The 17,159-nt window shown below is 38.0% G+C and overlaps 2 protein-coding genes across 6 annotated transcripts in view; both read right to left on the bottom strand.

The window, feature by feature from the left end:
• The window catches only part of LOC105219775 (oxysterol-binding protein-related protein 2), a 364,851-nt gene that overhangs the window by 159,072 nt on the left and 188,620 nt on the right, over positions 1-17,159 (bottom strand). For all 5 annotated transcript variants that reach the window (XM_054235131.1, XM_054235133.1, XM_054235132.1 and 2 more), the window contains one exon: positions 16,561-16,781. In XM_054235131.1, coding sequence (XP_054091106.1) covers positions 16,561-16,781 — 221 coding nt within the window. The remainder of the gene's footprint in view (positions 1-16,560; positions 16,782-17,159) is intronic.
• LOC114804998 (zinc finger MYM-type protein 5-like) lies at positions 2,221-6,863 on the bottom strand. Its single transcript, XM_054235136.1, has 3 exons — positions 3,174-6,863; positions 2,968-3,099; positions 2,221-2,909 (listed from the first exon to the last, which is right to left on the bottom strand). Exon 1 carries the CDS (start codon positions 6,638-6,640, stop codon positions 5,615-5,617), a length of 1,026 nt encoding a protein of 341 aa, XP_054091111.1. The 5' UTR covers positions 6,641-6,863; the 3' UTR covers positions 2,221-2,909; positions 2,968-3,099; positions 3,174-5,614.

Here is a 17,159-nt window from a genome sequence, read left to right on the forward strand (position 1 = left end):
GACCCATAAAGGGGCGACGCCACGCCCATTTTCCATTTTGTAAAAAAATCTGAGTGCAGCTTTCATCTGCCATTTCTTATGTGAAATTTAGTGTTTCTGACGTTTTTCGTTAGTGAGTTAACCCACTTTTAGTAATTTTCAACCTAACTTTTGTATGGGAGGTGGGCGTGTATAGCTCTATTGGTTTGCGAGATATCAGCAAAAAACTTAGTAGGGGGCGGGGCCACGCCCACTTCCCCAAAAAAAATACATCCAAATATGCCCCTTCATAGTGCGATCCTTCATACCAAATTTTATTTCCATAGTTTTATTTATGGCTTAGTTATGGCACTTTATGTGTTTTCGGTTTTCGCCATTTTGTGAACGTGGCAGTGGTCCGATTTTGCTCATTTTCGAAAGCAACCTTCCTATGGTGCCAAGAAATAAGTGTGCCAAGTTTCATCAAGATATCTTAATTTTTACTCAAGTTACAGCTTGCACAGACGGACGGACAGACATTCGGATTTGAACTCCACTCTTCACCCTGATCACTTTGGTATATATAACCCTATATCCAACTCGTTTAGTCTTGGGTGTTACAAACAACCGTTATGTGAACAAAACTATAATACTCTCTTTAGCAACATTTGTTGCGAGAGTATAAAAACGACAAACGGGACTTTTAAGTAATTTTTTGAAAATAATAACTCTTATTTATTTAAAAGAGTTTTCGGTTACAACAATTCTCAGTTAACACTGAAAGAAAATATACATATATTTTATTAAATAACATTAGGGGTATTCGGAATCTGTTGTATTCGTAGTAATTATTTACTCTTTTTACAACGAATTCAGAAATACAAAAAAAAAATCGCGAACACAAAAGTGCAAATATATGCCGCAAAAAAAGCGAAAAAACTAAAATATTCGATTTTATTGTTGATAATTGTGAAAATCAAATTGCTGATCTGAGCGGTAGGTAACTTAAATACTTATAAATAAAGAGCTATTTATTCGAGTTCCGTATTTGTAGATGCGGATGATGCAGCCGTCGATGATCGGGACTGCTCTATGGAAGAGGTGATCATTAATTGCAGTGCCGCCGAGGAATTGAGAAATTTATTCCAAAAAGTATAACTTGGTGTTTGGATGTGTTAAGTGAACTGGATGATACCAGGTTGAGGTAAATGTTAAGGGTGGATCGATTTCAATTCACTCATTTGGTTGGGTTAATTAAAACAGATGAGGTTTTTAATCGACTTCACTCCTGCAAACATTTTTCTATAGAGTTGCAAGTTACAGTTGTGTTATACAGACTTGGGGCTTACGGTGAAAATGATTCCGTAAGGAAAATAGTATCTATTTTTGGAATTGGCGATGGAAGCACAATTGGCGTTGTAACTGAAAGAGTATTTAAAGCTTTCCAACGCTTGGAGAGAAAAATTATATTTTGGCCAGATTACGCTGAAAGAAATTTAATAGTTTCCCAAACGTTCAACGAACTTCCATATTGCATTGGTTACGTAGATGGAACAGAGATTGCTCTTGCCGAAGCGCCCGTCCATAACCACACGACGTATTTTTCGAAAAATCGCCGTTACTCTATAAAAGCTCAAGTGGTTTGTGACAACAAATGCAGAATTCGACATATTGGAGTAGGTCATGTGGGTAGCGCATATGATGCTAAAGTATATAAAACCTGCGCTTTGTTTCTTGAAGAGTCGAAATTTTTTCAGGATTTCATTGGCTAGCAGGTGACTCAGCTTATCCGATTTCCAAAACGTTAATAACACCATATCGAAGCAACTCAAAGCAATTTGACATAGAAAAACGCAATGAATTTAATAGACGCCATAGTAAGTATCGCGTACGAATTGAAAATTGTTTTGGGTTGTTAAAAGAGAAATTTGGTAGTCTAAAGGAGCTCAGAATGCGAATTCAAAACAGAGAAAGGCACAAATTTTGTTGTGATTGGTTTCGAGTCTGTTGCATTTTGCACAACATTTTATTAAACCAAAAGGAAATAGAGACAATATCTGTCGATCAAGAAAATCGAGAACCAAACCAACCACAAGAAGAATTCCAAACTAATACCCGACAGGAAATGAAGCGACAAGGTTTATACCATATGATGTTTGACTAGTAACAGTAAAAGTTTTTTAAGTTAAAAATAAATTTAATGAACAAAAAGTTTAATAAGGCACTCTTTCATATAACAAAAGATTGTTGTTCCATAAATAAATAAAAGAAAATATGTAATTTTTGGTTTCTGTTTTCTGAAAGAAACTTAGCTTCTGTTTTAATGATTGTATTTGAGTTCTAGCTCATAACGTGCTTGCCGCTCCTTCATCTTCAGCTCCATAGCCAAAATTTTTAATTTATCCTTATTGTTCTCTTTTTCTATGGCTAATTTTTCTTTTTCTAGCTCAAACATCTTCTCGTGTCTTTCTTTTTCCAAAACAAACTTTTCCTTTTCTATAATTATCCGTTTTTCCTCCCTTTCCATGTAGTCTCTGTGTTTCTCCTTTTCTAATTCTAAGCGTTGCAATTGTAGCTCATTTCTTTCCGATTGTAGTGCAGATAATTTGGTAATTGCAGTTTTCGGTGCCGATTTCCTCATCTTTTCTGCGAATTCAACTGCCTTGTTGTCATTTATATTTTGAGCTCGTTTAGAAGAAACTGGTGTTGAAATTTCGATATCATTCCGCACCGTATAAAATACATTATCATGTTCGCTTTCAGTCGTTGTCGCAATTTCGTCAACGAACATACATCCACTGTCATATTCGCTCTGCTGAATAATTTCACAATCACCATGATTAGTTGTACCATCTTCAGACTAGAACACGTACTGTGTTGAGTCGGCCGATTTGCTCTTAAAAATATGCTCTGCAATCGCTTATAATGGGAACACATCTTGCTCAGTTTTTCTAAAAACATAAAATAAATTACTAATAAAATATAAATTTCGAAATTCATTATACTTACGTTCAATGCTTACGATACCTTGTTCCTCTAATAGGCCGGCGCCTGTCCCATTTCTCCACTGTTCTGCTTTGTTGTATGCGGTGCGCATGTTGCGTATAGTAATTTTTTTTTTTAAATTTGCGCAGAAGGTATCTGTTGTATAAAAAGATATAAAAGCGTCCATACAAATAAATATAATCAAAAAAATGGGAATAGCTGCAAATTACTTCAAACGACGGATGCTCCTGCAAATAGTTAAGAACTTGTCCCAATTCTTCTTCTGTCCATTTCTTATTAGGCTTTTCCCGCCGCCTTATTTTATCCTTTTTTTAACTTCTGTAAAATAGACTTTTTATTAAAATATTTAAAAAATCTTAGCAATAAAAACTTACAGCGTCCATCAGTTCAGCCATCTTTTTAATTGTGATCAGCTGTGAGAAATGTACAAAACAAAAACCACAATTACAATAGGGTCGCCCTATTGTATTTTCTTACACTGTTGTATTTGAATGGTACGTATATTTTGTTGTTGGATTTTTACTACACTTACTATAAAAATCACAGAAACCACGAATACAAAAATACAATGGCAAATACAACAGATACCGAATACCCCTATTGTCTAAATGAACATAGATTCAAAGGAATCTAAAGCGACTCAATTTTTAAAAATTTCTAAAATGATTTCTGACGATAAGAGTCCATGAGCACCTGCAGAAGCTACACGCTCTAAGCAGGGTACCACAAAACAAAAAAGGGGAAAGGGGGAAAGACATATTATATACTAAATTCATTACTGAGAGTGACAGTCTAATTAGATACTGCACTCGTTTTGCTTCTTCGCCGATGCAAGATAATTCTGAATCGGCACTAGAAATAAAAGGTCAAACAATTGAAAATTTTTGGACACGTCTCCAAGCTGTATATGACTTAATCGTAGAAACTGATGATTCAGATCTACCCGAAAATTTTAAATCTTCGGCTTACGCCAAATTTGAAAACTGCTTAGACCAGTATGTAGACACAAAAATTATGATATCGGATCAATTAAAACTTATGAAATCAATCGCGCCTACTCAGGGCCGTCTTAAACCAAGCTGGGGCTCTTGGGCCCACAAGAATTCGGGGTCCTTTTTGAAAGTAAAAAAAAAAACGACTTATGCTAAATTTTTACATTTAATAAAGATAATCAAATACAGTATGATATAAATGTCATTAATGATGATGCGTGTATGTGTGTGTGTGATTACGATATTAACATAACGATTTCTTTCGGGATTTCTGTTGAGCAAAATCCTCTATTATATAAATTATCTATTATTTAAAGTCAATTTTTTGAAGGATATCAATTGGTAACCATAAGACAAAGGAATATTCTAGTAGCAATTTCTACGTTTGGAAAAGTTTCTCCCAATTTATCTGATTTTATTAGGTTATGTAAGTTTGAGATATTTAAATCCACTGATTGCTTTGCTGTGCTTTTTAAATATTGGCTTAAATGAAAACATTCTGTTTTGAGCTCATCTGCATTAATATCTTCATGATAAAATTCTGAAAATTCTTTGCATTTCTTGATCAACTCGCCAGATTCAATTGTTGTTAACTGACAAAGAAAACTAAATCGACTATAAATTTCTTTGTATGCTGCCGAACGTTTTTTTAAATGTGTATTTAATGTGTCAATTATGGGAATGAAAGTATCTACACGAAACTTATCCTTGCCTCTCAACTGTGCAGTCTCTGATGATCCTTCAAAAAAAGTGATGCTTGTGCTGCGATTTCTTTTTCTTTCAAATGTATTTTTGTAGTCAGCAAATGGATTTATTTCTTTAGCAGCCGTTTCGTACTGATCAAAATTATTGCGTGCCGTATTGACGTAACTGATCAGAGATTCATAAAGTTTCGTTACAACGTCCATGGTCAGGGTGCTATTCTCTAAACTTAGGGTTGTTTTATTCATAATTCCCAAAAGATCATTCCATATTTCCGTTAGAAGAGCAGTCTCAAATTTTCCCTTTTTTTTGCTTTGGGCTTCCTTTCTAGTGTCTCCTGGTTGATTGGTGTCACTGGCTATTGAAGACAATGCTTTAGAAATATTTAAATAACTATTTTGCAAAGCATTAGTAGCTTTGGCACGTGCAGACCATCTAGTTTCCGAAAGAGACTTTAGGACTCTATTTGCTCCTAAATGCTCTGTGAAAATTTTCCATCGTTTTGTCGAAGCTGAGAAAAAATTGAACAATTTTTGTACAAATTGAAAGAATGATAACGCTTCAGTAACACACTCAACAGCCTGAGCACCCACGTAACGTAAATCGCAAATTCGGAAATTTCTTTTATTCTTGACTGAACACCAGAGTACTTACCAGACATATTTGATGCATTGTCATAGCTCTGCCCGCGACAATCTTTTATAGGAATATCAAGGCTTTCAAAAAAGTTTAAAATGATATCTGCTATATATTGCACATTATGTTTATCCATAGGCAAAAATCGCATAAATCTCTCAATAGGCTGTCCGTCTTTTACGTATCTAACTATGAAAGTTAGTTGGTCAACGTGGGACAGATCTGGCGTAGAATCTACGCTAATAGAATAGTATTTTGCTGATTTAAGTTCTTTGACAATGGTTTTCAAAACTTGCTGTCCCATTAAATTAGTAAATTCATTACAAATATTTACATGTACTTCCTTTTCTACGATTTCCGCAGTTTTGTATGTGATCAGCAAGAAAAGGATCAAATTCACTAATCAGTTCTAAGCATCCCAAATAATTCCCATTATTTTGCGATTCTAATGTCTCATTATCGCCACGAAAAGCAAGACCTCTTGAAGCCAAAAATTTCACTACTGCAACAATCCTCCTAAGCACATTCATCCAATAGTTAATTTCTGTATTATATTGGGACTGCAACTCAGTATCAATTCGTCCAGTAGTTTTCATTCTTACAACATAATTCATCATAAATTCCCTGTGCTGTAAACTGTTCTCATGCTCTATCAATAAGTTACTTATATGCTTCCAATCTTTATATCCATTAGGAGAACTTAAATTATGTCCAGTACCAGTAGTGGTATTAAAAAGACGGCAGCAATAACAGTATACAGATTTCTTTGCTGGTGAATAAAGGAGCCATTTTCTTTGTAAAGACTCACCATTCGTCAATTTACGAGTAAAAATGTTTTTAGTTAAGTATCTAGTTTTCGTTTTACCCTTTGAATCTGGAAAACTTGTAGAAGTTTCAGAGAAGTCACTATTTATATTTTGTAAAAACTCTGGTCCTTTTCGAATCCAAATATCACGGACTTCTTCCGGTAAAATGTCTTCACAGTAAGTTTTAGGGTCAGGAGACGCAGTTACATTCTCTAAGCTTGTAGTTATTAATTCACAGTGGCTTGAAGTCGATGGTTCAGCATCTAATGTATGTTTTTCATTTTCGTCACATGTAACCTCTTTGTCCTGGAGACATTCAGAGATACTTTTGTCTTGCGGTGATGAGAATGAATAATCCCTCGCCTTATTTGTTTCTTCAACCGTAAAAAACGAAGTGATTTTGGAAGTTTTTCCGTTGTTTCTTTTTGAGCTGTAACTTTTTTTCGTTTTCGTGAACCACTTAAATATGTTCTTTTCGACATAATGAAATTGTTCAAAAATGAACATGTACGTTGATACCAAGGGGCATTCAGTACGCATCAATATATTTAGTTTTATTACACTTAAGAATATTCAATATATTAGATAAGAAATGAAACTGTGTAATTCTCCTTATTTTAAAAACACATACAGTCCACTAATATTGAATAATTACTTTTTCTCTCGCAATATGTTGTCTTCGCCAATGCTGAGGCAGTACAAAGTAAATACATAAACAAACACTTATAAATAAATAATGTTTGCATGGGCACTCACATTAAAACAAACCCAAGGTCACATAACATAGGTTCAAACAATAACCAACACATGAACATGCACACACATATTTTAATATAGTTAAGATAGTTATTAAAATTGTATTATCATTCTGGGATTCTCCCCAACCATAAACAATGTCGACATTTATGTTAGGCCTTGTTTACACGGCGCGGCTTGACGGCTAGAATCGGAGTGATTGCGTGAGTGATCGCTAGATTGTGTACTTAGTAAATTAGGTAGGATGTGTTCGGAAATATACCCTCTGATGAGATTATTAATTTGTGAAAAAAGTGTAATATACCCGACAAAAATGTGTGAGCGAAATTGTCGGTCCTTCGGGGCCCCCTGTGACCTGGGGAAGACGGTAATGCGCCTACTACTCATTCGATAGTAGAGCTGGCACAAATACAAGCCCAAAAAGATAGTTCAGACGTTTACCTCAAAGTGCCAGCTTGCGATACAGAAATATTTCACGGAGGTTATGAACAATGGCCGTCCTTCCGGGACATGTTTACAGCTGTGTACATAAACCATCCAAAATTATCGCAAGCGCAAAAACTGTATCACCTCAGATACAAAACTCAAGGTCACGCTGGCGTAATAGTCAAACAGTTCGCATTAAATAAACACTATTTTAATTTGGCTTGGGAAGCTCTGAAAGCAAGATATGAAAATATAAGAATATTGGTTGACAAGCAAATAACGATACTCATGAACTTGCCGAAAATTCAAAAGGGAACAAGTGAAGAATTCATAAAACTAGAATCCACTGTTTCGAATTGTTTGTCGGTTCTATCAACACAAAATATTCTCACAGACAACTGGGACCCTATTCTAGTAAACATATGCACCGCAGTATTACCAGAAAAATCACTACTTTCTCAATCGCTCTCATCAAGAAGAACCTGCCCAACGTGGCAGCAAATGAAATAATTCTTAAATTAAATTTCGGAAATGGGAGATAAAAAAGCAGTCAGAAATAAAAACGTTCAACACGAACTAAACAGAAGCTTCAATAGACCCCAAGTCAATTGCAACATCAATTTAAATAGAAGCTTTTTCAAAGCACATTCGTTCACATCTGAACAAAAAAAGGTCATGCGAACTACATATGTACAGGAGGGCATAAACTTAAAACTTGCGAGAAGTTTAAAAAATTAAATATAAACGAAAGGAACAACTTTGTCAGGTCAAAAAGATTCTGTACAAACTACTTGTCCCACGCACATAATCTTAATAATTGCGAAAGCAAATTCAATTGCGTATATTGTCATAAAAGACATCATTCCATGTTACATTATAACATGCCTCCAAGCACCCTCCAAAGTAGCGCTCATACAAAAAGAGCCACGGGTTTAGTTGCAACAGCAACAGAATTGTTGAAACTTAGAGCCTTAATAGACCAAGGGTCATAACGATCATTCATAGCGTCTAAGGCACAAAATAAACTTGCCAACAAAGCAAGCTAAATTCGAAATTACGAGAATGGGCGGAAGAGTAATACAAAGCTCTAATATAATATGCCCCATTACCCTAATTTCACCCCAAGCGGATAAGCGCATTCAAGCAGATGCTATTGTCTTACCACAACTAACAAACATGCTTCCAAGCTACCAAATAAATAGCAAGCATTGGGATAAGGTTTCACACCTAACTCTAGCAGATCCCAACTGCAACACCCCAGCTCAAATAGACATTCTACTAAGCAGCGAACTTATACCGCAAATTATACTAGAAGGTGTTGAAAAAATCTCAAACACCCTTCTAGCTCAAAATGCCATCTTCGGTTGGATACTAAGTGGACTAGTTACTGAAACAGTTTCCACCATGACAATTGAAGTTGAAGTTGAAGAAATATCCAACGAATGTCTTAATTCACAATTAAGGAAATTTTGGGAGTTAGAAGAGCACCCCCCATTTCGATTGCAACACCAGAGGATCAGTATTGTGAAGACTTTTACAAAGCCACAACTACTCGATCAGATAATGGTCGATATGTCGTACGACTACCACTAAAACCACAATTTCCAGACACACTCGCCTGAGGTCACTCTCGCACCTCCTCAATACAGCTTAGAAAGTATGGAAAAAAAACCTACTTAGAAAAGGTGAACTCAAACAAGAGTATGATAGTGTCTTAGAAGAATACCACCATTTAAATCACATGGAGGAAATAAGCCCTTGCGAAAAAATCATAAAAGGCAAATACTACTCATTCTACTTGCCACATCACGCAGTATTAAGCCTAATATAAAAACAACAAAAGTTAGAGTTGTCTTTAATGCATCAAGATCCACTAGCTCGGGGAATTCCCTAAATGATATTTTATTTACGGGACCTACACTCCAACCAGATTTAATGCTCCTCATACTAAATTGGCGTATATTCAAATACGTATTTAATGGGGATGTCGAAAAAATGTATCGACAAATAGCCGTACATAAAGATGATCAAGATTTTCAGCGAATTATTTTTCGGATATCGACAATAGTCCACTACGAGACTTCAAATTAAAAACATTCACCTTTGGCGTAAACTGTGCTCCATACTAAGCCATTCGTACTCTCCACGAACTGGAAGAAGACACAAAGTCAGAATTCCTTCTGGCAACACAAGTGTTAAAAACACAAACTTATGTAAACGATATCCTGTCTGGAAGCCACAGTCCTCCATTAGCATACGAGTCCTTATCACAGGCAATAAATGCCCTCAACACCGCAGGGTTTCCGTTAAAAAAGATTACAGCCAATCACCGAAATATCTAAAAAAATATTCCAAAAGATCATTTGTTGGATACTAATTTCCTTGTATTCGAAAAGGAAAGTACGACCAAAACACTAGGCATCCAATGGAATGCGATATCTGACCAGTTTTCATATACTACAGAGTCAATTTCCGGCTATAACAAAGAGAATTTTATCTTCTGTGGCAAAACTTTTCGACGGAGGATGGCTTTCGCCAATTATGATACAAGCGAAAATCCTGATCCAAGAATTATGGCTAGACGGAACTGACTGGGACGAATAAGTAAAGCCTCTTTGTTTAGAAAAATGGTCCCAGTTTGCTACTAATCTGAACGACATTTCTCAGATACAAATTCCTCGGTGGGTAAACTATTCCCCCGAATACAAAGTAGAACTATACGGCTTTTGCGACGTCTCTGAAAAGGCATATTGTGCCACTATCTATGTGCGCACACAAAGCGATTTAGCAACAAGTCACCTACTAGTAGCAAAGGCGAAAGTTGCTCCTCTAAAAACGCTAAGTATACCACGGCTTGAACTCTGCGGCGCACTGCTACTAGCCAAGCTAGTATCTATGGTGCAGACCCATTTAAACATGACAAGATACAAATTATATCTTTGGTCCGATTCCGAAATAGTAGTTCTAGCATGGTTAGGAAAACCACGACATGCGTGGAAAACGAATATTTTTAACAGAACGTCTCAAATACTTGACCTAGTGGGATCAGCCACTTGGCGACACGTAGCCAATGCTGACAACCCTGCTGATCTAGGTACAAGAGGATGCAAACCTCTGCATCTCGCCACCACCACCCTATGGTGGAATGGACCTAGATGGTTAACAGAATCTCCCGATTCTTTGCCACAATCGCTCATGCGAAACATAATAGCCCCAGAAAGTCGAAAAATCGACACTTATCTTGCAACACTGGATGATACTGACATCCTTGAAGGGTTTTCAGCGTTCCCCCGGGCACTCAGAGTAGTCGCCTATATGCTCAAATTCATAGAGCGCCTCAAATTGAAAGTCAAAGGATTAACTTGTCCCTTATGCGATACATTGACGCACCAAGACCTACAAAAGGCAAAGGTCGCTCTTATCGCATCGACACAAACGCGCTACTTCAGTAACGATATATCCTTGCTAAAAGAATCGAAGCCGATTGATAAAAGGAGCTCACTTTTAGTCATAAACCCCTTTCTAGAAACGAAAGGCCTACTTCGTGCGAATGGTCGGCTTACTAATTCAAGTCTGACTTATAATGAACGCCATCCTATAATTATACCTGAAAAGTCTCCATTTGCTACCTTATTCATCGCATATATTCATATACTCATGTTGCATGCTGAACATCGCCTCATGAAACTAATGGTTCGCCAAGAATTCTACATACACCGACTTAAGACCCCAAATATAGATTTTGGCATTTGCTCGCTTCGTCGGATGAGGCTTCCCCTCAAAAATCATGAGCGATAATGGCAAAACGTTTATCGGAGCTCAAAGAGCGACAGAAAGTCAATTTGTGGATTTCATGAAACAAGTCTCACCCGATATTTTGCAAAAATACGCTCCACAAGGTATCAATTGGCAGTTTAGTCTCCAAGCGTTCCTCATATGGGTGGTCTATGGGAATCAGCTGTAAAAAGCTTCAAATCTCATTTCAAGAAGCTGGCTGGCAACTACAAATTTAATTATAAAGAATTCTCAACATTGTTAACCAGAATTGAAGCCGTTCTTAACTCACGGCCTCTCGCAAGATCCATCAGACTTCACTGCCCTCACTCCTGGGCATTTTCTTAAAGGAGCGCCCATACTGGCCATACCTGAGCCAGGCGTGGATACGCTCTCCTTATTAAACAGATGGGAAAGAATTAAAATTCTCCATCATGAATTAAGTCGCAGATGGAAAGAAGACTATTTAAAGGACCTCCACAGAAGGTACCGGTGGAAAACACCACAAAAGGCGCCTCAGCTTGGGGATTGTGTCTTGATCAATGATGATTGTCTTCCCCCACAGAATGGCGACTTGGTCGCATAGAGAAGCTTCATTACGACTCCGACGGTCATATTCGCGAGGTCGATCTGCGTACACAAACCGGAATACTAACGAGACCGCTCGTTAAACTATGCTTTTTGCCGACCACCGATAACACCGAAACGTAAAACCGCAACAAATAAACCGCACTAAACTCAAAAAAAAAAAAACGAAAGAAAATAAATAAATAACAAAATAATCAATTAATAACGAATCTGAAAATCTGCTAACACCAACAAAGTAACATAAGTGATCGATCCATATGCCGACCCCCTCTTGCCCAATTCCGAGGCATTCATATACATGCCAGAAATTTATAATACTAGTAACTCTCTCCCATATAGATTGATATGGACGCGGATATGCCTGCAGTACCAATGCCAACTATTCGTTCGGCCATCACTGTGCCACGTCCTGGTCCTACTCCAGCTCCCCGAACCATCACGGCGACACCGCAGCCAATCGTTCAACGATACATAACACGCCCAACTACGGCAGCTCAAACAAATGAAGCACCTCGCATACGATGTCCGCTCTGTTGTTGCCCACACCGTTTGTTCCACTGTCGCATCTTTAAGGGGATGCCACCTCCGCAACGTCAGTGGGTCGCCCAGGCCAATGGCTAATGCCTGAGTTGCCTCTGTCTGTGCCAATTATGTAGGCGGGCGACACCCTACTCCACGTACCCGAATAGGTAACGTACGACCGTAGCGACCGCAGCAGCGCAAGCAAGTATCCCATATAGGGAACCCCGTTCGAGGCACCGTCCCAACTCGTCACAGACCCGACGTTACCGATCTAGGTCACCATCCCGCCGTCCAAGCGGCCTCAGCACCGTAGTAGCTACGTAACAGCAACTCCAGCGATTGCTAGGCTGAATATTCGCCTAGGGAGGCCGGAATGGTTAAATGACTTTCAATCGGCTAACAACACAACACATTACACGAAAACACCATTCCAACACCAACACCTGAGAGGTTCTAATCATCCTGGACACACACCATTTCCACATGCAAATACACATCGCTAACACGCTACATTCACCACACTCACCACATCACCACATCATCATACAATACTCAAGAGCGTGTAGAGACACACCTACATCAAAACGATAACAGCACGCACGAGGACACCACACCGGCCACATAATTTCATACAAAAGGTATCGCAAGAGGAGATCTCGCCCCTTCTTTTCGATACGCCGTCGAGCATAAGTTGTCACGTGACGCTGTTTGGAATCGCTATTTTATATCCCTTATTTTATTCATCCTAATAATTGTATTTGCCAATTAATCTAAAATCCGTTTAATAAAGATTATAAGTTTAAAATAACCAAGTCGGGAAGTGAATACTCGTTTTATTTAGGGTTGGTGTGAGTGTACAACTAAAAGGTGAGTGCGGATCAATAAGTCGTCTAGAAGTAAACGAGGAAGATTAAGAAAATACGGCTTTTAGCGTTGGAGATGGTCTATGGCAATTTACTGTAATGCCCTTTGTGACATGTAACGATCCTGCCACTTTTGAGAGTCTTATGGATCAGTTGTTAAAAGGATTGCACTGGAAGACATGTTCGGTATACCTTGACGATATCATTGTGTTGGGTAAAAGTTTTGATTAGCACCCCAGAACTTGGAAGATGTTTTTCAATGCATAGTTTAAAACTGAGCCCAAAGAAATGTTCTCTGTTCAAGAAGGAAGTGAGCTATTTAGGACTCAAGGTGACAACGAAAGCCATTTGCACAGCTCAAGAAAAGATAGAGGCAGTGAGAGATTGGCTCAGGCCTCAAAATTTACACGAGTTGCGGAGTTTCCTTGGACTGCGTACCTATTACCGACGATACGTTCCAAATTTCGACAGTTTAGCTAGTAGCCTCCATGAACTCACGAAGAAGAACATAGCCTTTCAGTGGAATGAAGAACCGGGAATGGCCTTTCAAACTCTGAAGGAGAGATTATGTTAGCATATCCAGTTCCAGACTCAACGTTTGTCTTGGATTGACAGACTCCAAAGTTATGACTTCTCTATAGAACATCGCAAAGGTAGTAGTCATAGGAATGCGAATGCCATGCCCCGCCGTCCTTGTAATTTGTAATGCAGTCATTACTCAAGAGTTGAGGACAAAAAAGAGATTATGTATGTATGTGATTGCCGTTGAAACCTTTTAGCCGGTTATAGCCCACTCTATGATAGCGAAATCGATGATAGCAAGAAGACATTATAGATGGCCGATTAATGACAATAACTTCACCAGAAGGCTGGGATCCAAAAAAATTACGAAAATGTCAGCAAGAAGATCCAGATTTGAAACTGGTAATTCATGTATGGGATCATGTGTAGAAGTTCACGCAAGTGAGGAAAGTTTTTGATTGTCATTCACTTGGGAGTGGCCAGAAACGATTCTTCTCCACATGGTTCAAGCAGCTCACGACTTCCGGATGCGACAGCCCACTTTTGATGACGACCCCTGCAAACGTTTTAAGGATAATGATTTAAGGGTATGTACTGGGATTATGGAGGGAACCCTTCTCTGACCTGCTGAATGGCAGTGAAAGTACAACACCAGGAGATGGCGAACCCGATCCCCCTATCGATGACGATGGAACAGATGTTCCATTACCCGACCATGAAGAAATTCGACCGCTTGAAGAACAACAACAAAGCGGCGGGGGCCGATAGATTACCGGCAGAGCTATTGAAATACGGCGGCGAAGAACTGATAAGGTGCATGCATCAGTTTCTTTGCAAAATATGGTCGGCCCAATCCAATCCATAAAAACGGAAATCCCACAATCTGCGCCAATTACCGTGGGATAAGCCTCCTAAATATCGCATACAAGGTTCTATCGAGGGTACTGTGTGAAAGACTTAAGTCCACCGTCAACAAACTGATTGGACCTTATCAGTGTGGCTTTAGACCTGGAAAATCGACAACTGACCAGATATTCACCATGCCCCAAATCTTGGAAAAGACCCGTGAAAAGAGGATCGACACACACCACCTTTTTGTCGATTTTAAAGCACTTGGGATCTCCAACTGGCGCCGAACTGCGAATGAGAGAGGCATACATACAATTCATGGAGTGGAGCTGAGCAAGCGTCCAACGAGAGAAAAAATTGCTGCAGAAAGTCCAGTTTCAAAGGCATATTGGGCACCGTGGAATAGTTTAAAGTTGATATCTGGCTGCTTGCATCGAGTATGCGAGAGCGAAGATGGACAAAGTTCCCGAGCTCTTATAATCGTTCCACAAGTAAGAATTCCTTCAGTTCCCAAGGGGATTCATAACGGTCCCAGTGGAGGGCGCATGTGAATAACGAAAACCTTGAAAAAGCTAAAGCAACGATTTTAGTGGGTTGCTTGTAGGTAATCAGTTAAGGAGTGGATTGCAAATTGTCCTGAGTGCATTACAGCTCAAGGACCGAAATCGAGAAGTCACGACCAGATGAAGAAGTACAATTTGGGTGCCCCATTTGAACGAATCGCCATGGATGTAGCTGGTCCGTTTCCCACCAGTAAATTAGGAAACAAATAAGTTTTGGTAGTTATGTATTACTTCAGCAAATGGCCAGAAGTATACCCAATTCCTAATCAAGAAGCTGAAACAGTAGCGGATGTATTCATCAATAATTGTGTAACGAGGTATGGTGTTCCAATAGAATTACATCCTGACCAAGGAAGGAATTTCGAATCAGCTCTAATTCCGGAAATGTGCCACAAATTGGGTATACGGTTCGTACAACAGCCTTACATCCACAGTCTGTCAGTCAATCAAACTTTGGAACAACATCTAAAGAAACAAGAAACAAGGTAGACAAGTATCATATAGCCTTGTTCCTGTTGGCTTATCGATCTGCCGTACATGAAGCAACGGAGCAGACTCCAGCAAATGTAATCTTTGGTAATCATCTTCGGTTACCGATTGATTTCGAGTTTGGAATGAACGCAAATGGGGGAAAAAATGTTAAGGAAGTCAACAGTGTCTTAGAAGACGAGATGAGAGAAATACATGCTATGGTGAGACAGCGCACATAAATCATAAGTGATAAAATGAATGCAAAATACGACAAGGCAATGAACTCTGAAGGAAGGAGATAGGGTATTGTTATATAATAATAATATAAATTTGAAGCACTGAGGTCTTCATGTTCGATGTATGGGGCCTTGAAAACTTATAGTCCGATTTCGACGATTTTTAAAAGAGCGTTGCCACACTACAAATGCAGTATTTATGCAAAGTTCTGTTCCGATATGTTCACTAGTGCTTACTTTACATATTGTAAAGTAAATGATTCAGATCGACTTCAAAGTTCTGGTGTATGGGAAGTAGGCGTGGTTGTGAACCGATTTTGCCTATTTTTATAACATATCTTGGAATGCAAGGAAAATATCACAAACCAAATTTCATTGAAATTGGTCGGGTAGTTTCTGAGATATGGTTTTTGACCCATAAGTGGGCGTAGCTACACCCATTTAATTTTTTGTATACCAATTTGAGTGCAGCTCTTCCGTACTTTCTTTATAAAGAAATTTAAGGTATCTGGTGTTTTCCCTTACTGAATTTAAGCATTTTAGTTGGTATGAGAGGTAGGCGTTGTTATATAATCCAATTGGACTGTATAAGATAGTACCTAAAATAATCGACTGTAGAAAGTTTGATTGCTATAGCGTTAGGAGTTTTCGAGATATGTACAAAAAACGTAGTAGGGGCTCTCTTAGCAACTTTGTTGCGAGAGTATAAAAATTATATTAAATAATACCAAACATATTTGTATAGTTACTTTGTCTTATTTTAATAGTAAAATAAATAATAATAATTAGATTTTAAAAATGTATTTTCAAATCAAAATGTTAAATGGTAAATAAAGGACAATTAGTGGGTAATTTATAATTTATATACATTTTCTTTTATCATATATTACTTGCAACGTGCTTCATTCGATCAGCTGGATCTTCCTCTTCAGCAGCTTGATTTAATATTTCAGCGTACTCCATATATTCACATATCCTTTGCAAAAAGCTTAATGGCTCATTTAAAGTAACAGGCATTGTAACTTTACTCAACTCTTTTCCAAGACAATTTTTTAAAACTGACATAACATTTCTTTCATTCCATTGCACCATCTCAGAAGGAAGATAAGTCCTAAAATGAAACAATATAATTTGGCAACATTAAATATATATAGATAGAACTTCTATAACTCGAAGATCTCCATAACTCGAACACTTGAATCGGCAATAGCGTTTAGAAGCCAAATTTCATACAAATTTCCTTCCCTAACTCAAAGTTCTCCATAACTTGAACTCTTGAAGTGGCAATAGAAGGCAACTTTCATATAAATTTCTTTCCATAAATTGAGGCAGAATTTTAAAAGAGTCCCTCTATATCGTATTGAGGCGACCAAAAAATATCATATTACTCTTATGAATTGCATAAATCATGTAACAAGGCATGATTTTTTTTCATTTTATGTTTTAATGAAAATTCTATAACTCGAAGTTTTTTTGTGAATTATGGTGA

This window comes from Zeugodacus cucurbitae, chromosome 6 (assembly GCF_028554725.1).
Source record: "Zeugodacus cucurbitae isolate PBARC_wt_2022May chromosome 6, idZeuCucr1.2, whole genome shotgun sequence".
Lineage (NCBI taxonomy): Eukaryota > Metazoa > Arthropoda > Insecta > Diptera > Tephritidae > Zeugodacus > Zeugodacus cucurbitae.

Excerpts from the sequence above, each read along its gene's own strand:
- LOC114804998 (XM_054235136.1), bottom strand. The coding sequence starts at position 6,640 with ATGCGTACTGAATGCCCCTTGGTATCAACGTACATGTTCATTTTTGAA.